Genomic DNA, 26,088 nt, shown 5'->3' on the forward strand with positions numbered 1-26,088 from the left:
TCTGCTTCACGGAACATTCCTGAAGGTGTATCAACGTTGTTTTGATGAAATTTGAACTATGTTTCCTAACCTAACAGAACTAACCTAACCACACGTCAATGGTTCGTGGGGCTAGCGCCAATGGTTCGCAATTATTTCCAATTTCTAGATCCTGATACTAACACGACACCAAATTTTAACTATGTTTCCTAACCTAACAGAACTAATCTATCCACGTGCCAATGGTTCGTGGGGCTAGCTATTCTCCGTCGGAGAATTTCAGCTATGAAACATTCCCACATCACACAAAACACCTTCCCGATGTTCGACAATGCTACAGGAACTTATTACGGTAAGTAGTTTCTTCTGTAAAAATAAATAAATGTGTCTGAAGGATAGTAAACAAGTACCATAACCTTAATTACACAATACTTTATATTTGAAAATTGTTAGTATTGCCTATCTTTGTTCATAGAGGGGTATGTTATAATTTATAAACAAACATATTGCATGGTTAGTTCAAGGGGGCAGTTTACCCATCATACTCCCTCGAGAAATATGTTGAAATTTGTATTAATCGACAGATTTTGATGTTTTATGTAAATAAAATTAGTTTCAGCATGCGGAAAACACAAATAACTGTGATATTCAATCACAAAGTATGGGTAACAGTTTGAACTAGTCAAAACGGATTTCTTCATTTTTACACATGAAACTACTTACACGAATCACTTTCTGTAGCATTGTTGAAGTTCCTGAATGTATTTTCTGTCATCGTTTCATCTTTTTTAGCCATAATTCATGTTTTTATCTATAAAAAACATCGCAATTGCCTTGCTTCCATGTACTTTCTCTACCTCAACCGGGTGTTCCATGCGTTTGATGACGTAACCCCCTGTCACTGTTTCCAACCACCCCGTCTTTTTCCAAAAAGATGACGTGACCCCAAATTTTATCTATGCTTGCCTAACCTAACCTTACCGTGAATGGTTCGTGGTGCTATCCGTGAATTGTTTGTGGGGCTACCCATGCATGGTTCTATGTATTAGCATAATTTAAAACCCAGAAGTAGGTATTTTTCTCATTTACAAGGTTGGAAACACTGCATACCCACTCCAAATCGACAAAACACAAGCACGATGCGCGATGATTCAGAACGTTCGAGTCATATTGTGTGTCACGCAAGTGAAGAAAAGGAACAACAAGAATTACTCGTAACATGAAAAATTGAAGTTATCTTCGGAGAAATTCATATTACACCTTATGAAATGTTCCGCAATGAACAATAAGTAAGTATCAATGTTAAAAAGGACGAAATAAATGAGTTATAGGTGTTTTGACTAGATCAAACTAGTAATAAAGTATGACCCACGTAAGCAAAAACCTGCCATTTCGGAGTGCTTTCCCTGCTTTTTATTATTAAAACCCTTTGTATGCACACTCAAATAGCGAAACAACACGTCGATAATAACTATTGGTTAACCTAGCAATCCTGACCTAATTACATAAACTTATAGGGGTTCAACTGGGGTAATTGTGAAAGCGAAAAACAAATTTTGACTTTGAAGGTTCAGAACTCAGAATGTGCATTGTTTAAAATCTTTTTTCCTGGATAACCAGAATGCATGCGCTCTTTCGTTGATACAATAAAAAAAATATTGAAATATTGCATAAATACGGAATAACTTGATGTTCACAATTACCCCTTTAGGTTTTGGGAGACTTTCAATTATGGGGTAAATGTGAACATGGTCTGTCTTTTCTACAGAATATTCCCTGACATTTGCTACGAGACTCTGCGCCAAGCAGCCCGGCTTCAGCGCTTGTCTTTCCCAGGGAACGGGGTCCACGACAGTAGCTAGAGTCGGCTATTAAAATTACAGTTTTCATATTGTGTACTAACCTTGACTACAGAAGGTGTTGAAAATGATGTCCCTCTGCTGCAACACATTCCTGGCATCTCCTAAGGAAATTGGCATTTAGACGTGCAAGTTCGTCTATTGTAATTCTCCCGATTTCTCGTACAATACTCTTTTTTTAAGTCATGGATGGTGTGTGAATTCTCTTTGTATACTTTATTTTTTAGATTTCCCCAGCCAGACCCTGTGGCTGAGTGGTTAGCACATCGCGCTGCAATGCCAAGGGTCCTGGGTTCGAATCCCGAGCATGGTTGTTTGTGAATGTCCATTCATCATTTCATCATCCATCCCAATCTTCGCAAATTAGTCAAGAGGCACAAAACGCGAAGTAAAATAAAATATATCAAACAAAAAAATCAAATAAAATTAGATGTCCCCATTTTTCTTTCCACTTTTATTCAGAACTGACCCTGTTACTCTAAACTTTTTTTACGAGGTTTGATATGGTGATCCTATATGGAACGGGAACACCAGGAAATTTCGGCAAAACGTCGTCGCACTTCTCCACAATTTCTCTTTCCGAAGTAACACTCGACAAGATAAATCCTTTGTTGCAATGTAAACTTTTGTGGTGCCATATTAAGCCAGAATCTTCAACACACTGATACGACACAACACAACTTCCGAGGGAGGATTATACTGGTGTCAGTGTGCAATATCAACTGAAAGGGAAAGAGAGTGATGGCAGGGAGAGCAAAAAAAAAAAAAAAAAAAAAAACACTGTTGCGGACCCCATTCACCGGGAAAGACAAGCGCTGACGCTGGGTCTCATAGCGAATGTCGGGGAATGCTCTGTATAAGACCTGTAGAGTGTATCTGTGGGGTATTTTTGAATGGATGACATGTGGTTCAATGATGTGCACAAACATTGTCAGTAAGTGTTCAATGCCTGTGTTCACAATTACCCTGTTCACAAATACCCCTGAATTTTTACCATTACTTTAAATGGGGTAAATGAAGACACTTTCTATATTTCTCAAATATTTACTTTTTGATATTTCTCGAAACATATAAACAGGACACAACGGTACAAATAAATATGGGGAAGAAACAGTTGTAAGAAACATCTTATTTTTCCTTTTCTCTGCATTTAAATGAACTTTGTGCCTTGTTTGAAGAAAACTTACAAGAAGCCTACTGTACTAATAAAACAACGTAGAAAAGTAGCCTAATGCCACTTAAAAGAGCATATTACTGTATATCACATTTTCTGTATAACATCTACACTATATTGCTATTCGTCACCGAACACTCCATACCAGTACGTTAATCTGGTCGCAGCACCACATCAGTATCGTGTAGGGCCAACTTTCGCCGCAATGACGACCGCAACCCTTCGAGGAAGACTTTCCACCAATTTGCGATACGTGTCGACAGGAATCTTACTCCATTCCTCCTGAAAAGCAGCAAACAGCTCAGTGGTGTTTTTTGGGTGGCATGGCCTGGCTCTCAAGCGGCGCTCCAAGTCATCCCAAAGCTGTTCAGTGGGGTTGATATCTGGACTTTGGGCTAGCCAATCAAGTTTTTGCACACCCATGTCCTCAAACCACGTGTTGATAATGTTTGCCGTATGACATGGAGCATTGTCGTGCTGAAACAGGTATGGGCCATTACCGAATTGTTCCCACAATGTTGGTTAGTGCAGAATTGTCCAGAACTTTTTGGTACGCATCGGCATTCATGTTTCCCTGAACTAAAACAGAGGACCAAGACCATACCACGAAAAGCAGGACCACACCATGATGCCACCTCCACCGAATTTTACTGTGGGTACGATACAGTCCTGTAAACAGCGTTCACCGATCATACGTCACACCCACACACGTCCATTAGACCGCCACATCTGGTAGCACGATTCATCACTCCATAGGATGGATTTCCATTGTTCGAGAGTCCAATGGCAGCGTTCCTTGCACCACTGTAATCGACGGGTCGTATTGCAGGCTGTGATATGCAGCTTGTGAACTGTTGCACGACCATGAAAGCCAAGTGCGACAATCTCCCGGTGGACAGTACGATCACTTGCAGCACTACTGGAAGTTGATCGAAACTCCTGTCACACCATCTGTAATGATGCCTTCTGGTTTGACTTCACCACACGTTTCAAGCATCGACGGTCACGATCTGTTAATATTTTCGGTTTACTGGGTCTGGGTCGGCATGTCATGATCGTCGCTTCCACTTCACGATAACATCACTCACTGTCGACCGGGGTATCTGAAATTTCTTGGAAATCTCACGGGTCGAATGCCCAAACCTGTGGGCTCCAATGATCATCCCTCTTTCCGCCTCACTCAGTTCGTGTCGTCTGTCCATATTGACTGCTGTAGCTGGTATGAGTGTATTCTCAACCGGTAACGCGTGTACAGACAATCCTGAGCACTTTTTGAGGGGTGTCCAGTGACGGATGGCAACATAGTGTACCTTTCCAGGAAATACGAGACACAGTTTTCTCTGAAAATATTTTGTTTCTGGGTCTGGTAACACAGCGATGATGTTCTTAAATCAAATGGCAATTATCTTTTCTGTACGTGTAAAGTTTGTTCCATCATCATCAACTACAGTCAATTTGTTCACGATCACTTCACCTTCTTTGTCGTCACATTCTTGGACACAGCAGATGAGAAACAATTGTGTCAGTAAAGGAGCAATTGTTGACTTCAACAGTATCAAGCAAACCAAAAGCATGACAAAGCTTGATCAAAATGCAGTACTAATATTTAAAATAGCTGCTTTAAAAATAAAAAGGGTGACATAACTGAAGTATAGTGCATGTGATAATTCCATTCAGCATTCACAAATACCCCAAAACACTGTTCACAATTACCCCAAGAAAAGAATTTTGAAGAGAGAATTTAAAATGGGAATAACTCGAAAACCACACAAAATATTTGGAAAACATGCCTGCAGTGTGAAAGGCAAGAGCCTAAGCTACCAGCCACACCAAAAATTTTGAATAGAACTGCAACAGAATGCAACACACACCCGAGTTTTTAACGACTGAGAAAACTGAAAACCACTTTTTTTTTCAAGTCTTTGGGAAAATGGACTATAAAACTTCATAAAGTGGAATAATATGTCAAAAAATCATCAGCTCGAAGAAAAATCCATACATCACAATAATCAATAATGAAAATGGTCGTATCAATATTAGCCTGTCTGTACTGACCAGTGTTCACAAATACTCCTGTCCACAATTACCCCAGTTGACCCTAGTTGCTGATGTGGAATGTAGTTTTGGGTTCTAGTTTCACTTGCACGAATCCTTCAGGCTCTTCTTCATGGTAAAACATGCTAAGGTAACAGATGTACAATGTGTCCGGATGATAATATACCAATAAGAAATTTGAATGACTCGGCAACCGTTGGTGATAGAAATGTCCGGTTACGTTTATTTGGAAGAGGGAATCATAGAATTTTATGATAAGCAAAATAAAATTGTAGTACTCACCTCAGTAGATCTCAATGTGAGCTCCTTTGGTGGCTCGACAAACATCAAGTCTGTACTCAACCTCAATCCATACATTGCGCAACTTTTGATGTGTCACAGACGCACATGCATTGATAATTCTTTCTCGTAGATCGTCCAACCCTTGCACAGGTGTTCGGTAGACAATAGTCTTGACATGCCCCCACAGAAAGAAGTCCCGAGGAGTCAAGTCAGGCGACCTTGGAGGCCATTTAATAGGACCTCCCCTCGCAATCCAATTGTCAGGGAAATGGTTATGTAGGAAGTTCATAACACAACGGGCATAATGTGGAGGAGGGGGCATCCTGTTGGAGCATGTACCAATGAGGTACACAGGCTACAACATACTGTTCTAACATTTCAACGTAACTTACTCCTGTAACTGTAGCCCCTTCAAAGAAAAAAAGGCCCAATTATGGTATCTCGTTTCAAAGCATTTAACTTGGGCTGTCGCGTTCATGTTCAATAACTGCATGTGGATTTTGCTCACGCCATATCCTGCAGTTATGCCTATGCACTTTTCCCGATGTATGGAAGGTAGCTTCATCAGAAAAGGCAACACGTGTAAGGAATTCATTGTCCTGATCAATGTGTGATATCATTTCCACAGTAAAGTCAAACCTAGCAGGTTTGTCAGTGCACCTAAGTTTTTGAACCAGCTGTAACTTGTACGCTCTGAGCCTTAACCTTTTATGTACAATATCGTGCACAGTTGAACACGGAATTTGCAGTTGTGAACTCTCACATCGAATTGATTTGCGCAGACTTCTCTGGAAAGCTTCCTTCACTGCAACCACTTTCTCCTCGCTCACACACTTCTTACCACTGCCTTTCATCCTCAACAAAGAACCAGTTTCCAGCAATTGTTTGTGCCATCGAACAATGTAACGACTATCTGGTGGTTCTTGTCCATATTGTTGCCTAAATCTCCTTTGCACTGTTACAGGGGACTTCAATTCTGCAAACCAAAAACAGCACTCAACTTTCTGATGCACAGTAAATGATGCCATTTCACTCACTACTCAAGAACAAAGTGGCTCATGTGCGTACTCATGTTGCATTGTTGTTGTTGCAGAATTCTATGATTCTCTCTTCCGAACACCTGTGCAAGGGTTGGACGATCTACGAGAAAGAATTATCAATGCGTGCGTGTCTGTGACACGTCAAATGATGCGCAATGTATGGATTGAGGTTGAGTACCGATTTGATGTTTGTCGAGCCACCAAAGGAGCTCACATTGAGATTACTGAGGTGAGTTCTGCAATTTTTTTTGGTTATCTTAAAATTCTATGATTCCCTCTTCCAAAGAAACGTAACCGGACATTTCTATCACCAACTGTTGCCAAGTTATTCAAATTTCTTATTGTTATATTTTCATCCAGACACACTGTACTTTACTTCACAATAACACATTTCTGTGAGCTAAAATCAACTGAAAACGTTCATAAACAACAAAATCTTCATATACGTACCATGCAAAATATTTTACTTGAAACATGTACAACGATAACGTGTAATTACTACCATCATGACCTAATTCTTCAAAATAAATTATGTACGTACCTTGAAAGGATGCAGTTCCCACTCCGTGGTTGCATAGAGTAAGGTAATAATAGTGTGTTTGCATGCAGGAGCAAAATGTGTCTAGTGGTAGACGAATCGCATACTACTTATAGAGCATGTGATCTGTAGATAAAGCAGGTTGCGGGTTCCCACTCATCGCATGAAAGTTAAACACCATTGTGTTATGACGTCAGCTAGGTTTAGCTCTATTATCGTCAGCTAGGTAGGTTTAGCTCTATTACCGTCAGCTAGGTTTAGCTCTATTACCATGAAAAATATATTTGCTATATATTTATGCTAATAGAAACAAACCTAACTAGCCTAACCTAACAACATAGGCAATCCTATTACTATGGAGAATGCAGTAGGTAGTTACTGTCAGCGAAGGGTTCACATGCAAGAAAAACTACAATAAGTGAATTGCTTTCAATCCTTGCAAATTAACAAGTTCATAAAAAATTAATGGAACACCATCAATATCAGTATTTAGTTTAAAATAAAACAGTTAAGTGAAATATTATTTCAGAGGAATGTTGATATATTTTTGATTCTGTCTGCTTTGCTTATCTCGAGCTGCAAGATTAATATTGCTCAAACATTTATAACCTTACCATTAACAATTGGTTCCTCTTGGAAACAACTGGCATGAAAAAGTACTGTTTTCTTCACAGATTCAGTAAAAACATTGAGGTTTTGAAATAATTCCAAAGAAACTTATTTAGAATTGTGTGGAGGGCTATTTGGGGAGAGCTTGAGATTAGTCATCATTGAACACTGAACTTAGATTGCACTATAACTCATGACATCGAATATCAAAAACAGAGGGATGGAGGCAAAGTCCATATGTACAGGCATAGGCATAACTTGGTAGGGGCAAGAGGGACCCTTGCCCCCCTAAATTTACAGGTTTATTCAAAGTTACAAGTTAAGGGTCCTAAGGAGCAAAGTAATCAATGGCAACATTTTTGATTTCGTGAACGTCACAGTTATTTAGCAAGTAATCCTGGATGCTGTTTTTATGGGATGGAAAACTTTTCGAGTCTCTTCCCCTAAATTTAAGCCTCAGGTTTGATTCTACACCATCAAAATTAGGCCCCAAGTCTGATTCTGCCCCCTCAAAATTAGGCCCAACTTTCATTCTGTCCCCTCAAAATTAGGCCCAGTTTGATTCTGCCTCCTCAAAATTAGACTCAGTTTGATTATGCTACCTCAAAATTAGGTTCAGTTTGATTCTGTCCCCTCAAAATTAGGCCCAACTTTGATTCTGTCCCCTCAAAATTAGTCCCAGTTTGATTCTGTCCCCTCAAAATTAGACCCAACTTTGATTCTGCCCCCCTCAAAATTAGGCTGTTTGATTCTGCCCCCTCAACATTAGGTCCCAAGTTACACCCATGTGTGCAGTGCCTGGTGGGGTACCTGCCCTGGTACACCTCTTCTACATTATAGAAATTTGCCACATATCTATCTGTACATTATTATTAAAGATGTGCAGACAAGCACATTTTTATTTCAACTGACTGAAGTAAATGAATTTCAGATTTTATCAGGCTAAATTGTGACAAAATCTAGAAGTCTGCTGATGTAAGAACACACTTGTTTTGCTCATAACTTGTAGATAAATTTCTAATGCAAAAATCGAATAATTTAATTTTTTGTCTATTTCAGATCCTAGCACTTGTCGTGGGCTATCTTATTGTACTTGCTACCTACTGGAAACCAGAAAAATCTAATGAATTTAGTCTGGCATCAACTTGTGTATGGATAACTATTGCATCATATCTGGCAGCATTTATGGGTCCATTACAAATACCTGCATTTTTTGTCTTTGTCGTATTTTTTGCTCTTGGATTTGGAATGGAGGTTTGGCAGACATATGACACATCGTGTCAACTTGGTTAGTATTTAAGCTCTCATGACACCATGGCATTTTCAAGTTAAGAAGGTAATTGCAGGTGTAATAATTGTGAAGGTTTTGGGTCCTGAAATGTAAGACATTAGACACGATTCTCATACGGTAAGTAGCAACTGTGAGCAACCTTATTTTCCTGTTGAATAAAATTATTTGTTTGTACAGTCAGAAGAAAGTAGCCATTATGGAATAAAAAACATCATAGAATGTCTACAATTGATAACTTTTTGTACGACAGCTGTAAAAATAGATTAAGATGCAATATGCAAGGAAAAGTTGTTTTTTAGGATAGGGTGTAAGTTGTAAGAATTGCATTCTGTTTTTCGATAAGTCCCTGGTAAATTACTCCTGACTGTACAGCGAGTGGCAAAGATAAAGGTAAAAAAAGGTAAAGTTCTCCATGCATATAGCACCGTGCCATGAAGGCACATTTAGGTCATGTGGTGTAGGGCCCCTCACATTGTCAATCTCGGCCGTATTTGAGGTGATGTGATCAGCACAATGCTCCAACTGCCTTTATCCCCCAGGGTTGCCCGCAGGTACCCATTGATTTGAGGCTGGGTGAGCCCAAGAGCTGCTTTGGTTGGAAAAATTCCGACCTTAGATCACCCAACCTGGAAATCGAACCTTGGTCTCCCGCTTGGCAGTCAGACACCTTACCGACTAGACCACTGCGGCTCCAATGGCAAAGATAATATTAGGCAAATTGTAAATTGCTTTCTTAATCCTTCTTTATTCTACATCCTGCGTATTGTTTTAAGGAATAAAATTATGTTTATTCCAAGCAGATGTTGACCTCTACTTATTAACATTTTTATTTCAGTTCATTATCTGTGGGGAAACAGACTAATTGAAAATTATGATGTACAATTCACGTACCATTTCATTTGCCGTTGGATGTACAATCAGCTGCTAAGGTAATGGATCCATGGGCTTCCCCGATAGTACGTTCTACTGTGGTTCGGATCCCACTTTAAACTGTAAGTCCAGTCCCGATTAACCTATCTGTACATAAAGTGGACTTAAAACAACAATTCCATAATGGATGCCAATTGTCCATTGGCATTTTTTTCTTTTTAATTCTGCATCCTATGCTTTTTGGAATTGCTGATTTGCCCTCCCATAGTTACAACTCAGCTGTACAGTCACAGATACACTTCTGATTCTGTTGAAGTTATATTGGTCTTTACAACCAGGACTGTCCATGACTGTACATCCATCACATTCATGCAGTATGCAGGCAGGAAGCTTGCATCGCACAGGACCTCTTGCTGACCTCCACAAGTGCAAGCAAGTTGCTCAAGCTTGCTGTACATGTAAAGAAGGCTGTTTTAGAGAACTGTTCAAAATATAGTAAACACACTTCTTTTGTAGTTTGGTGTGAGTTATAGCCCCAAAGAACCCCCCCCCCCCTGCCCAGGCTGCACCCATGTGTCTCAATGTCGTGTCATCAAACCTAAAGTTATCTGGAAAGCCCTGGTACACAATTAGCTATATCACTGCAGAGTTTTTATTGTTTACATTAGTTTATTTTCATATGTTTACGCTATGCCTTATGTCACTGTTTCAACTTCTTTATAATACAGGGTGTTTCAAGGGATAATTGAAGGGTTACAAAAATGTATTGCAAGTAAACTATTGATATTACATTAATGAAACCAGCCCAGAATGAACGAGGTACGAAAACATTTTGACACCTACAAATGTTCAATGTGTGCATCATGAGTGACATGGCACAAATCGACATGATAGTCTACTTCTTGCCACACTCGCAGTGTCGATAATGTCTGACGCTGCGATGATATGCTCCCTTAGACATGTGATATCATGCGGCATCGGTGAGACGAATACCCTGTCTTTGATGAAACCCCACAAAAAGAAGTCACAAAGTGTAAGGTCCGGTGATCTTGGAGACCAAAACATTGAACAAACACTGTGACTTATGCAAGTGATGTGGGTAATTTGAGTGTCGCCTAGCGACACAGATGTGAAGTCTCAGCTTAACAAAACATACATGCACAAACTGTTTGCATTCCTCGATCGTTCTGGACTGGTTTCATTAACATAAGTTCAATAGTTTACTTGCAATAAATTTTTGTAAACCCTCAATTATTTCTGAAACACCTGGTAGTATAATCGTGTCATATTAAGGTTATATGCTTCTTACAGGTACCCCACTGACACTAATGGAATCTGTGAAGATTGCAGTGTCAAGTAACAAACAAATTGAGCAGGTTAGTTGAATATATGTTGTAAGGGTCAGTATGGAAGGAAATTGTTGTTTTTTAATGTGCAAGAGACATCTCAAATGTAAGTTTTCCAGGTCTACTATCAATATTATATTTTGGATACAGATCTGTCCTTACAGGCATTGAAATATTTGCTTCTAGAAGCTTGTGAAATCCCCTCTTAAAAATCTGAACCATTTGTAAAAATTATTATAATAAATTTTATTTAATGAAAATAAATTACAAGTGATCGTTTTCTGCTGAAATTCTGCCTTTCCAGCCTTTGTTCAAAACCAGAAAGAATAGAAATGTCATGCTTAGGTGAAGCAGGGCTGTAGCTGAACTAGTTAAACTGGGCAAGTTTATCCTGTGCTGTTGCCATGAGGCAGTCAAATCTGTGTCATTTGCAGTTGACCACATTTTGTCCTTTATCCATTCTGAGCATGCATCTGATTGCCATTGTCTCGTAAATAACAGGTCTGAACATTGGTAGGATTTTGTCACTTGTATACACAACCTACTTGATTTTTAAAAATACATTCTTATGGTGTAGACATTGTGATTTCTTACAAGTGAAATTTTTCAGTTCTATTTTTTCACTTGTTTTCTTTTAATGCCCCTCCACCCAACACCCATCATCGTCAAATCCTGCTGGATGTGTTCTTTGCAGTGCCTGCACAGGTGCAGGATACTGTTATTGCAAAATGGATGGTGTAGTAGTTGTAACTTTACAAGATGATATAGTACTAATATAACATGTACAGTGATTCTCTCCATCAGTTCATTTAGGTGATAAATATTATTTGCAGGCAGCCACACTTGAAGATGAACAGGAAGAACTGGATCCTGCTGAAAGTGTGGTTCCAAGTGACAGTACAGATTCGACCATTGACAAAGGTGCTGCATTACGGAAGGTCCAGTCACTTCCAGTGCATCGCCCTGCACTGACCAATGCACTTCCTTCAAGTTCTTCAGCAACTTCTTTCACATCACTTAGTGGAAGAAGACTGGATTCCATTGCTGTGGACAGTAACAAGTTTTTATATGCTGTTTTGTGGGGATGTGTAATCATTGAACTTTGGAAGCACATATGGATATTACATCTGCTGCCCATTCCTGTTGTTTACTATGTTGTTAAACGTGCAGGTAGGTAATGCAATCTGTCTTAATGTAGCAGAATTTAATTTATAGTTAGCTAGCCATGTTATTGTATATGTTGCTGGTCAGGCCCGAACCCAAGGGGAGGCAGGCATGGCCCTCCCCTCGAGCCATGAAAATTTTTAGTTTGAACATATAAAAACCTACAAAAATGAAGTTGATGGATTTTCAAATTTTTCATGAATTTCGATTTTGTCCTTGCGCAAATGAATAGGTTGTTTCTGGACAGAGGCAGGCTCTAGAAGTCTGCAGTCTGCAATATTGGGCTATTTTAGTTCTATAACCATTGATGCAAGGCTATCAGACGTTCTGATTTAGTCTGGGCAGTCCATTCCTTTCAATCCATGTCCTGACTTTTTCATCTCAGCTCGGCCACTACTTGCTATAAGGTTTTTGATTGATTGATTTAGTTTATTTTACTTCGCGTTTTGTGCCTCTTGGCTAATTTGCGAAGATGGGGATGAGTGATGAAATGATGAAATTGATGAATGGACATTCACAAACAACCATGTCCGTCCGGGATTCGAACCTGGTACCCTTGGCGTCGCAGCACGATGTGCTAACCACTCGGCCACAGGGTCGGGCACTTGCTATAAGGGAAGAAAGACTCCTCTGCCACTACAGACATTGTACTGGTTATGTAGGACTTTCTGTAGAATACTGTGTACATTATTAAAATTGTCTGAACTTTTTATGAGTCAAAAACAGTTGTTTGACACTCGACAAATAGGAACCTTAATCGTTTAAAGGTTTCTTCTATGACAGTGTCACTAATGTTTCACATAATTAGAATAGAGGGGAATTTTCTATACTCTTTACATTATGGAAGAAAGGTTCCTCAATGACTGCAACACCCGCACTGCAAGGTCTTTGATCCCTTTTCGCCACCACTGAGCAGAAGGATAAAAAACTTTGTTTTCTTTCTCCAACATCAGGGGATTTCGGAGGGAATCCGGATATCGGAAGGAATCTGGATATCGGATAAAATCCGGATTTCGGAGGACATTTGTGATCAGTGCTGTTGCAGTATTATTGTACATACAACAGTTCTTTGTTTTGGCCAAACAAGCCCACATTGCTCGTTGGCTCCTTATCTGTCATAGCAGTTGCACGAGAGCGATATTTTGATAGATTGGACAAGTTCGTGTTTCAGTTTAATGCGCAAGCACTTTCAGATGCCGAAAGAATATAATCATTTGCATCTGCTTCCAGAGATTACATGCTTCGGAGCTCAAACAATGAAATCGTATACAACACAAAATGTCATATATATTTATTTTTGTTTTCGACCTTTTCTTGCTCTTATGCATGGGTAGCGTGGGGAAAAGGGTGCGAAGGGGTTTTTCAGCACCCCTCAATTTTCGTCCGCATCTGTCATGTTACATTATGTATGACTTATTACTAAAACTTTGTTGTCGCATTGGAGTAACACTGCTGTCATTGTAGGCAACAGACATTGATTGTAATCTGAAAGTGAACCCGCATTTGCTTTCCTCTATAAGGGGGGGGGGGGGGTGGGGTCTTCACAATTATTAGTGGCTTCCACCATTACTATTTTTTTTGTTAAAAATTTATTTTCTTTTTTAAGACAGTATATGGTCATTGGCCTGCATAAACAAGCTTTGTTCGTTTAAAATTACAAAGCATGCGCTTGTAGTGGCCAAAACAAACAAAACTGAAACAAGTCACTAGTCGTCTTCAGTTTCATTGGCATATTTTCATAAAAGCCTCTTAAATGTTCATTCGTATTTGATGTAATAGGTAAAGAATGCATGTTTTCTTTATTTTCAACATCACACCCTGAAAATTTCATTCCACGCCCCCTCAGCACACCTACATGATTAATACTGACGCCGCCGCTGCTCTGGTATCATACGTACAAAAAAATATTCAGATTACATCTGATTGTTGCGGAATTGATCTCATGTACCAACTTTTTGTTAACCTTTAACAATTATTTTACGGTTAAAAATGAAAACCTAAAGTAGTGCAATCATTTCATAAAAGAAGGAAAATCTACGCAATCGGCTTCTTTCATGCGCGGTGCTAGAAAATCTTGACCGGCTGGGCAGGAGCCAAGTACTGATAAATTAGGGTTGACAGATATAAAGTTTGAGTTTCACACACAGTTATTCCCTCGCCCTCTCCTGAATTCTTTCACCTTTTCTCATTGCTATTGTACGTCTTATTTTTCCCTTCCACCATTTTTGTCTTCTTGTATTACCCCTGTCCCCCCTCCCTCCTTGTTTTAAAAGACACATCTGCATGCACGGGTAATCCGTTCACCAAATCTTCTGATTAAAATTCTCTCTGTCCCCTCCAGTCTAGAAAAAGTAACCGATGTTGTCACCTGTTGTAAAGCCTCTTGGCTATCATTCCTATCTTTCGATCACACTTTAAACTGTAGGTCCAGTCCCGATTAGCCTTACTGTGCATAAAGTGGACTTAAACCACCAACTAAATCAATCTATCTTTCCTGTGTGAATCTTGATATGGCCTCCCTACTTCTCTCATTTCTGTGTCCCTTCCCTGATGCCCTCAATTGCTCGCTTTGTACAGTCATGGAGACGTCTGGGTTGTAACAATTCCATTGAAACACTAATTGATTTGATTTATTTGTTGTATTTAACTTCGTTTTTTTCCACTTTTGGCTAATCGCAAAGATGAGGATGAATAAGTAGGGAACGGAACTTGATGTGCTAAAAATCTCAGAAATATTTATTTTTTGTGTCATAAATCTTGAAAATATGTGACAAAATAAAAAACATTTGGTAACAAAAACAAAATATTACATGCATTTTAAACACCTGAAATCAGTTTATAAATGCTTACCTCTTAGCGAGCTATTTTTTGCAAGAGTTGCAGTGGATCACCATAGTTTTTTTTTCCAATTCTCGATTGTAAATCTGTGACGATTATCTCTAAAAAGCATCTTATATTGTGAGAAAGATTGCTCCATGTCACAAGAAACAATTCTTGCATATTTGAAGCACGAGATGCCACTAACGCTGAAGTTTTCCAAAGCTTCCTCTACTTCATCTTCTAAAACATGTGTAATTTGGCACAAAGTTTGAAAACTTTGGTTTTTCCCAAAAATTTCTATACATTTAGACATTAGCACTTGTGCGTTAGATCCAGTGGGGATAATATTTTCCCCCAATAGGATCGTAGCCGAGGTGCCAGCGAGCGTGTTCAAAGACAAAACAAATCTAACACTCTTGATATGAAGCGGTAGGGAGAATAAACATTTTTCCTTTGTGGATTTCGAGGTAGCTGAAGTCAATGAGCGATTTTATGTATTTAAAATGAAAATTCGCAAAATATGTATTTTACATACAGAAAACTGGAAAATGTGTGTTTTTATGTAAAATAAAATTTGCTGTGTTGACATATAAGGCTATGATCAGAATTTTGGCAAAAACGACGGGTCTATTTACCTAACGTTCCGTTTCCTAGTGATAAGATGAAGCAGACGAAGGGACAATTGCAAACACACATGAGCAGATCACAAAACCACAAAAAAGCTCCATGTAGAATTGTACTTGCTGTGAGTCCAGATGCCATAGTCTTGTTAGTCTGCTGAATGCAGTACAGGATGTACTACGTGGAAGACAGTCTGACATTGGGTTGGTAGATTAGAGTATATTGTTAAATTCATGAGGCAATTATTGAAAATATGGATCAAAATCAGTTTTCCCTCCAAAATTCGCTTTCCCTCTGTAATCCGTAATGCTTCCAGAACCTGTTTTGCCTCTGTAATTGTTCTCTCTCCAAAATCCAGATTCCCTCCAATATTCAGGTTTTATCCACTATCCAGATTTCCTCCGAAATCCAGATTCCGGATTTTTTTGGCCATCTCTAGTGTGAATCCTCATCTATTAACTCCACAAAAATAAGTTGCTTTTCTAGGCTATTTGAATTGTTTGTATTATGCATATATGTAGTCTACCAGTATCATACAATTTTTATTTTCGCTCTCTGACAGAAACAAATGTCAGGGTGAGCTGCAAATATTTGTCACGTAGTTGTATACATATAGGTTAGAAAATGACTGCTAAACAGCAGTCATTGGTGGTGCATTCGTCGATCATACGCTCTCAAGAGACAACTCTATCCCGAGCTGTCAATTATCCATTAAGCTACAGAATTTACACGCTCATTTGTTCAATCATATTTCCCTTTTTTCCAGACAAAACCCATCCTCTAAACAGAAGCGATCCATATTAGGCTTTGTTAGCACAATGGCGAGCTACTGTTGTGATTTTGTCACAACAAAGCCGATCGAACCACTGTTTCAAAATGCTAAACAAATTAATCAAACAATAACAGGTATGCAGCTTCAATTAGAAGCCAATCACATATTTTTCCAAAATATCAGTGGCGAAATCACATCGTTCCAACATCAAATCCATGATGTCTTCCGAGCTTATAACAACCATTCAGAGGCATTGGCTCGTAATCAGCAAGAATTGCTTTCCAAATTACAAAGTTTAACAAATAAATGCATGCACCTAAATCAAGCGTTTGTTCTAGAATTCATGACAATTATTATACAACTAAGCCAGTTTATTCAAATTTCACAATTTGAAGATGCCATAGCCAATTGTAAACACCACTTTGCAAGCGAGCACGTTATCCCGAAAACAGTATTGCTCAGGAACCTTAAAAAAAATTAGAAAAAACATTTTTAGTGAATGTTTTGACTTGGCTATTTCGACCAAACTTTTTGACATGTACTACCAGATACCACTGACGCAGTGCAGAATATCTGATGGAGCCGTCAACATGGAGGTAAAAATACCAATCAAATCACAACAAAAGAATTATAAGTTATTCTTCTATTCCGATTCGCATTTAGGAACCTGACATGCCTACTATCACACAGTCCTGCTTATGTCGCAATTGATCAAGATCAAAACGTCATAGAAATAAGTGGAATTGAGCTTGAAAACTGCCAGATTCACATGCAAAAGTTGTGCCTACTGCCTTCCCACACTAGAAGACAGGTAAAACTTCTGCTTTTCAACATTAATAAAAGCGAAAACAGTAGAACAAACTAGACAAGCCTGTTCGTGCACATGTCAGGAGTCCTCAAACAGGGATATAATTTAGTTAGATCTAAATTTATTTGCTATTATCAATCCCCCTCCCAACATTACTTACTTACACGCCATAGTAGATCTCGAATCTCACAATTACCCAGGAACAATATTGTTACATGTTAAATTTCAATGTGGACGTTATAATATCAGAAGACATAAGAAGACACCCCATTTTTCCATGTGCATTTGACAATTCCATCCTTCACGACACAATCCATATCCTACCCACTGCATGGACAAAACAACCCTTGATTTTCAACTTAACGTTACTTATAAAACTTCCCCTGTATTCAATGCTACCATTTTATTTCACCAAGATTGGTCACTTGAAATTCCCCACCTCAACATAACAAAATTCCGTGTTGTCGCCATTCTGCCCAATCTTACGGTTTTTCAGCACAAGATTTCCCAACAATAATACTATTCATATGCTCGCCTGTCTAACTACCTTCACATTATATCAGTATAAAATATTTCATTTGATTCCGTTATTTTTATGCCCCAACAAAACTAATACCCCATGTCCTACTCAAATCCCCAAGTCATGTTGCATCTTATTTATCCATTGCCTTATTTGTTATTCTTACACTCAGTATAATCCTCGTTTACTTGTATTACAAAATCAGAACTTGTAGAAAACACATTCGAAAGGTTAATGACTACGAAATTCCAACAATAAGTGCACCTTTGCCGTCGTTATCTTGCCAGTTACTACCACCCCCATGAATCCCATTAATGCAAAGATTTTCCAATAAAATTTAAAAACATAATTATTTTCTCTTTTAATAGTGATGTTTACTTTCTACTTATATATCTGCAGAATTCTCCCATTTCGTTCTTATGCGCACAAAGCATATTTTTTTAACTATTATTTCCAAAGTATATTTTTGTATACACTTTGTTTCCAAGGTGAGACCATCAGAATCTTGATCCATATTTTATATACCAGGTGTGCCTGTTAATAATTCTTAATTTCGTAGCTGTATGGCGCTGGAAGCAAGGGTTGGTGCACAGTCTCAACTGTTACGTCAGTGTGTTGCCAGGAGAGTACCTGTCAAAATGCAGTGGATGTGTAACCGAGTGCGAGTGATCTTGTTATTGTGTTTGTGTGGGAAACATGTTGACCTTCAAACCAAATAAGGAGCATGTGCGGCACGTCCTGCGTTTCTTGTTCAATCAAAAGAAAAACGCGAGTGAAAACCATCGTATCCTTGTGGAAACGTACGGTGACAATGTCCTAATGCAAGACACGTGTGTGCATTGGTTTCGATGATTCAAAAGTGGAGATTTAAACTTGAAAGACAAAGATCGCCCGGGCCAGCCAAAAAAATTCCAAGATGCTGAATTGCAAGCACTGTTGGATGAAGACAATATGCAAACGCAACAACAACTGGCAGAGAAGTTAAATGTTGGTCGCCAAACCATATCTGATCGTCTTCATGATATGGGAAAGATCCAGAAGGCAGGAAAATGGGTCCCACATCATCTGAACGATAGACAAATGGGAAAGCGAAAAATGGTGTGTGAAGTGTTGCTTTCTCGGCATGAAAGAAAGTCTTTCTTGCATCGGATAGTGACTGGGTACGAAAAATGGATCTACTTCGAGAACCCAAAACTCAAAAAGTCATGGATTGATCCAGGACAACCTTCAACATCAACCGCAAAACCGAATCGCTTCGGAAGGAAGACAATGCTATGCATTTGGTGGTATCAGAAGGGTGTGGTGTACCATGAGCTTCTGAAACCAGGTGAAACAGTGCATGCCGTTCCCTACCGTCAACAACTCATCAATTTGAACCATGCATTGATCGAAAAGTGCCCAGATTAGACGACAAGACACGGAAAAGTGATTTTGCAGCACGACAACGCCTCATCACACACAGCGAAAGGCGTCAAAGACACCATTTTATCACTTGGCTAGGAATTCTTGTCCCACCCACCATACTCAACAGACTTAGCCCCTTCGGACTACCACTTGTTTTCATCGATGTCGCACTCACTTTCCCAGCAACACTTCAACAAGATGTCGAACAATGGCTTGCTGACTGGATCACCTCAAAATGTGAACGATTTTTCTGCTAGGGCATCCACAATTTGACGGACAGATGGGCACAATGTATAGCTAGCAATGGCACATACTTTGAATAAAGCATTTGTTACCTTTCTTCCCAGATACACTTGTTTTCTTTCGGATCAATTAAGAATTATTAACCGGCACACCTGGTAGTAGAAGGATTGTGTGTCATCTTACCTATATTACAATATGTTAAAATTTAAACTCTTTCAGTTTTACATTTCAGAAATGTACAATCAACGTTACTTCAAAACATAGATGCCCATAACTAGATTATGTGTAAATCATGTGTAATATACTTCCATTATCTATATCTGAAGAGTGTTTTATGTTTGGATGTTCTCTCATTCCAGGTTATTATTTTGGAGTTTGGCAATTGATACATTACCATGTGCAGAAGATTTATGATCATATATATTCTTGGTATGTTGAAAGGAAAGATGCATTGACACCCGCTCCGGTTAGAGGAATGGGAAAGGTGTGTATTTTTCATTTAAAAAATATCATTTTTCTACCAGTGTATTTTGGAATATTCAACAACTTGATTGCAATATCTGAGGTTCTGAAAATTGTAATTAGCCTGTAATATATAAAATAGAAAGGTAATGAACGAGAATTGAAAATAAATTATAATTATTAGTGCTTTGATCAAATATTAAAATTGTTATTTGCTGAGATGATAAAGTACATAAGGTATTTTACTATCGTGTAATTTCATTAATTCTTAACCATGGAATACAATTTCAAAACTTCAATTTGTTGCTTTTATGTTTCACATTGATAAGTGCCATATGGCTCCAATTGAAGCCACATAGTTAATTGCGAGGATATATGCTGGAATAATCCATACGAAATAACATACAACAACATCTGCTATTAGAATGTGAACTGTACATATATGATATTCCTTTCTCTCATAACCCACCTGAACTCCATCTCTCAATGCTATTTTTCTGTTACCTTATATAAAGGTGACCAAGAAAGTTCTGTCAGATTATCAGCTGACATACTCAAATGCCAAAAAAGAATAACGTAAAATGGACCTGGTAGGTCAAACATATTCCCCGTCAGCAACAATGTTCTCTTAGACCGTAGATCCTACTGTGGTAGAACTCTGTAGAACATGAACCAAAAAGGTAATCAAGTGTGCATCAATTTTTCTAGGTTTCTGAACTGTCATCCTCTAAGATGGCCATCCAGTGAATGGAACAAGAGTAATTAGGTGGGTCAATGTCTGGGTAGTAAGATGCATTAGTGTTTCCCAACCAAGGTAAAGAGTGATGTTACAGATGACTTAGCTACGTGTCATTTTAGTAGCTGAGAGTACACAGTTGCATTGTCTGGACAGGTCGCAGCAGTTCACAATGTATAATACCCTGAGCGGTCCACCAAACAAAGAGTATAACCATCTTTTGATTGTGGTGGTTTCAGTTGTTTTGGCCCGGGTTCATGTGATACTAACCAGTGATGACAGCATTGTGGAGTATCATCAAGAATCCACTTCTCATTGCATGTTAGCACTCTGTCCAAGAAGGAATCCTTCAGCAGATGTAACATCAAGGATACACAGGCATCGTCTTGTGTCGCCTTCTGAGCTGCAGTCAAGATGGCATGTGCAACCCACATTATACCATTTTCCAAGGTGATGAAGATGGTGTTGAATGGTTTCTTCACTAACATGGAATTCTTCTCCCGTTGTCCATGGCTGTTGGTCATCCAGCATGTGTTGAATCTTTGAGGGATTCATTACCACCCTTGAATCTTTCAAACCACTCGTGTGCTGTCCACTCATTCACCACGTCATTGCTGAAAGCCTGGCATCAGGCACATATCCAGAGGGGGGCTCAGGGGGCTTGAGCTCCCTCTGAAATTTTTCGATTTGCACTAGATAAAATGAGGTTTTTGGCTTCTGTGTGTGAAATAAAATATTGTGATTATAATTTAAGGAGAAATATAATTATCGAGGAAAGGCGGAGAATGTTCTAGAACCCTGAAGGATAACCCTGTTATTGATAATATTGTATGTAAACTTTTCTTGCTATTTCGGTGTTGTCGCAACGAATTATTATTTAAAGATTTGTCAGCATTTGGAAGTTGCACAACAAAGCACTGTTGAAGGTAGCGCCATGAGTTGCATTACTACAAAAAAAAAGTGCGGAACATTCCAGAATATAATATGGATTTAAATACGCGGATTCAATTTCAATTTCACAGTTGGTCTGTACAACATAATAATTCAATAAGACTTCACGAGTAAGTGTGACAGTCGATTAGTGATCAGTCAGTGTACATTGACAGTTTTATAAGATGTAGAGATTCGGGGAGGGAGGAGGAGAGGGGAAGAGGACTAGTGACACATTTTCCTGGAAAGTGCTGAAGTCTACCACTATTAGTACAAGTTCGGGTCCAAAGCTGAAGACATTGCCGACAGTGTAGTGCTAGTTTCGGGTCATGAGCCGAAGAGATCGAAGGTCTCTAAAGTAATAAGTTTTGAGTAATGATTTATTAGTGACCGGACCAAGTTTCGTGTATGCAGTCCGAGAGTTTCGTGGGTTAGAAAAGGAGTTTTAAGTCAACTGTTTTGGAAAAACACTAACTACCACAAAGGGGCAGCCATGAAGGCCGAAAAGTTTATGAATGTCGAGAAGATAAAGCAAGAAGATGTTGCATATGTGGAAATTTTAGGGGAAAAAGCAAGCTTGACCAGGACTCCAAAACCAGGGTCTCTGGCATATACCGTGTGATTCTTTGTTCTACCAAGTGAGCTACCGAGTCACCCTTGGCTTGGTTTGATCTTTTGCTGTTGTTGTAGAGCAATGGCACAGTATGCCTGGTGGAGTCAGCATTTTCCACTAAAATTTCTGCATAGCACATCTCTTGTGTATGCCCAACCGTAAGATGTTGCCTGTTTAATTAACAAGCACAGAAAAGGGAGATAGAATAAAACTAAGGGACATTCTCACCAGTTGACAATATATTTTTCTTTTGTGGTCAACACGAGCTGCAGTTTCAAGGTGACAATGAGATTGACCCACCAGGTTTCACACCGAATCTACAAGCTATATGTGTCGCTTGAGGATTTCACAAATCGAACACAGGCTTGTGCAGCCTGTCATGCTGCTACGGTGTGAAAAGTTTCTGTTGATTGGGTCACTCATTGCAAACTATGTGTGTGTGCCTTCGGTCTGAATTCTTCCTAAATCTTGAAGATCCAAGTTACAAGGATGGAAAATTGGGATTTTTGTTAAGGTTCTTTTCAAAGGCAGGCGACAACACCATAAAGGATCATATCCAATCCTGGGAGAACACATTCGAATGGATTGTCCATTGCATAACAGCTTCGTGAAACGGATCGTTTCGGCACAAACACAACGTTCGTACATTGCAACAGAGGAGTCAAGTGATAAAAAATGTCCCGATATCACGTTCTGAAAGAAGAAAAAAAGAAGAAAACAGCAGCTTAAACAGTGGCAGATTTAGGAGACATTTGCTTTCCATTTTTGGCCCCGCTCTATTGCTTTTTAATGCTAACCTTTGTCTACCAAGGGAAGTAAATTTTTCTTGCCCCCTCCCCCCCACCTGCCGTTTTGGAACTGAACCGCCACCATCGACCTTAAACCTTGCAAGGTTTTATCTATACCCCTGTAAAAAAAAATGAAGTTTAGGCCCCCCAAAATAATTTCTGGATGTGTGCCTGCCTGGCATATTTTCTTTCCCGCTGCTGTCACATTTGTTTCAAGTTTAAACTCGTAAGGCATAAAGACCCTCATCATGTTGTTTCGAGTAACCATGCTGCTGCACCTGTCCTCACTGACATTCATATTGAACTGCACTGACCATAACAATGTGTATACGCTCACCAAAAACTGACTATTGTTTTATCTGTCTAACCTTGAAACTTGCAGAGTGCATGAGGTTCGGCATAGAAACTGACATAACTTTCTTCGTTACCTTTGTAAAATGTAAGTCAGCAGTCACTGATAAACAGATTCTTACAAGATGACAAACAAATCAGCTCTGGATAGGCTTCTGAGCTTCCAAAAGCTAACACCCTTATCATCTTTCCAGATATTATATCTCAAGAACCTCTTATTCGTAACATACTCAGATTATCTAAATTGTGGCAATTATTATCAGGTCAGAGGTTGTCTTTGTATCTCCAGTGGTTAGAGCTTGGATACAGTGTGTCAGGTTCTCGCATTCATATCCACTGTGTGCCAGAAGTTATTTTTAATAGCAATTTCAATTTGATTTTTATATTGTGATGCATTGCAGAATTCAGACCAGTAAAATATCTCCTAATTTTTTTAAAATTTAATATTTCAGATCATGACATATTTAAATGAAAAAACTATGGCCTCATTGGAAAATTCAATTGATCCAGCAGCCAGCATCATTGTAATACTTGGAGTTCTTCTATTTACCATTCTTGCTTCTATATTTTTAGCAGTTCAGGTATGTTTGTTTAATACATTCTTTCCAAGGTAGAATAGTTTTTTATAAATAAAAACTGACAATTTTGCATTATATGTGACATTTGAAAACTATCAAAACTTTTTTTGTAAAGGTCAACTGGTATGCAGTTAAATGGTGTATAAAATTTAAGTTTTTCGTTAAGTGTTTGTTGGTTTATATTGCAGTAATATGCTTTTATCAAACACACTGTATATCAATATTGATAGTAATGTTGTAGTTCATATGTTATAATTTTGTAATTTGCACCGTGCTTACATTTGTTTCTTCTGTGATTGTATAGATTTATGCAGAAGGCAGCCATTTAGTTATGGTAGGAAGCAATCTCATAAATAATACAGTGGTTCAGAATCCAGAAATCCGTCAACTGTTACCTGATGGCTGGGATGAAATGGTAGACTCAATGCTGAATAAGGCATACTTGTACGGCAGGGAAGGAATCTCAAATATGGTAATCTTCGTGTTTGTAACTTGAAATTGAAATTGCTCTGTTTTGTATTTTCCTTTCCAAATAATAGCCAGGTAGTTACTAAAAAATTAAAATATGCACCTCTAAAACTATTCATCATAGAAATATGTATTTGTGGTAAATACCATTTTTTAATTACAATTACTTGGCACAATAATGATCTCAGTTTTCAGGTACACATTCAGTGATATAAAGTAACATTATGGTGAATAAAATCTTAAACTTGATTTAAAACTTTCCGCTTATAACACAGAACAAAGTTTCAATCCTAATAGATATATTCATTGATTACAGCTGTCATGTATGTGAAAAGAATGCAATATTATGTAGTATTTTTCTTTTTAAAGAAGTCTATTTTTCATTGCACATTTTTGGTGCAGAAGTGATCAATGTTCTGAGATTTTATGTAGCTCAATTTGACAAAATGTGGTAGGGAAAATGCACTACCCATCTTTTGAAGCCCTCTAAAATGAACATGGCAGTGCGAAATATCTCATCATTCTATTTATATTTTTTATTGCTACTATTTGTATTGCTAAAAAGTGAGCAAGTAAGAAAAATATTGTTCATACACGTATCTGATATTAAAACAATAAAACTGTGATATATTGGTCATGGTATTTTGTTGATTGCTAGTTTGAAACCTTACATTATAATCCAGAGATCTCTCAAGAATTAATTAGAAGGTGTAAAAATATTAGTTTTATAGATTTGTGAAATATTTGAGTTTTTATTTGAAAATGCCTGTACCTTTAGCAGAGAGTAGTCTCACATGTCTGTCTAGATGGAAACTTTCAAAGTCTACGCTTTTCAAACTTGGCACGAAGTACAAAAGAATCATAGCTCCAGAACAAATTTCCATAGAGAGATGAAATTTATTTATTTATTTATTACTTTTAATGACATGGCTTTTAGCAGATATGAAATTCATACATTGTACTTCCCAGTAATGAAAGTTAAACGAAGAAGAAAAAAGAAGTAAATTGAATTTTTTTTAAGAAATATATATTTGTCACACTTCCGTGGCTACCACAATACACTAAAGTGAATAAAAATGTAGTGCGTAGCAGTGGTACATTCCTGCAACCATGCAAAGTTGCATTGAAAATAGGCTGATACTTCTTGTGTGTGTGTGTGTGTGTGTGTGTGTGCGCATGTGCATGCATGTCCATACATATTCAGTAGAACCTCAGTTTTACATTTTTCCAGGCAGCTAAGTAGGAAATACTTAAAATTCAGGAAAAGTTTTTAACGTTGCTGTTTCCGGAGTATGAAAGTTGAATGTATAATGCAGAAAAATGTAAAATCTTTGTTCCATGTGTGCATGTATGTAAATCAGTTTGTACCCTACAGTGTGCGCAACATTATTTTGTAATCTTGAATGCTTCATTTGATTAAACATGCGTCAGAAAAACAAAAATAAATGCAAAAATAATTATTTCAGGTTCGTAGTCTAATAAGAGAAGCTGATGAAGCAAAAGCTGCCCAGTTGGAGAAACAAGTTTTGGATTTATGGGACCGGGTGTACCAGGCTTGGATGGTTTCAAATGTAGATTCACATTTCATTGGACCTAAGGTTCCAGAATCTGCTGTGTTTTCTAGCTGGGAGAATCTCATGGAAGGACTGAAGAAAACACCAGGTTTCACAATTACTTATAATGGTTGTGTTATAATCAAATCTAAAGTGGGGCCTCCCTGATGGCACAGTAGTAGTGTCGTTGGCTTGTAATCATGTGGTCCGGGTT

General features: G+C 38.4%; 1 protein-coding gene across 6 annotated transcripts in view; it reads left to right on the forward strand.

Annotated features, from left to right (window-relative positions):
• The window catches only part of LOC146003511 (transmembrane protein 245), a 63,209-nt gene that overhangs the window by 837 nt on the left and 36,284 nt on the right, over positions 1-26,088 (forward strand). For all 6 annotated transcript variants that reach the window (XM_083141802.1, XM_083141835.1, XM_083141815.1 and 3 more), the window contains exons 2-8: positions 8,596-8,824; positions 11,009-11,073; positions 11,877-12,213; positions 19,755-19,879; positions 23,728-23,856; positions 24,158-24,325; positions 25,788-25,983. In XM_083141802.1, coding sequence (XP_082997928.1) covers positions 8,596-8,824; positions 11,009-11,073; positions 11,877-12,213; positions 19,755-19,879; positions 23,728-23,856; positions 24,158-24,325; positions 25,788-25,983 — 1,249 coding nt within the window. The remainder of the gene's footprint in view (positions 1-8,595; positions 8,825-11,008; positions 11,074-11,876; positions 12,214-19,754; positions 19,880-23,727; positions 23,857-24,157; positions 24,326-25,787; positions 25,984-26,088) is intronic.

The sequence above is a fragment of the Lepisma saccharinum genome, chromosome 1 (assembly GCF_977018435.1).
Source record: "Lepisma saccharinum chromosome 1, izLepSacc3.1, whole genome shotgun sequence".
Classification (NCBI taxonomy): domain Eukaryota; kingdom Metazoa; phylum Arthropoda; class Insecta; order Zygentoma; family Lepismatidae; genus Lepisma; species Lepisma saccharinum.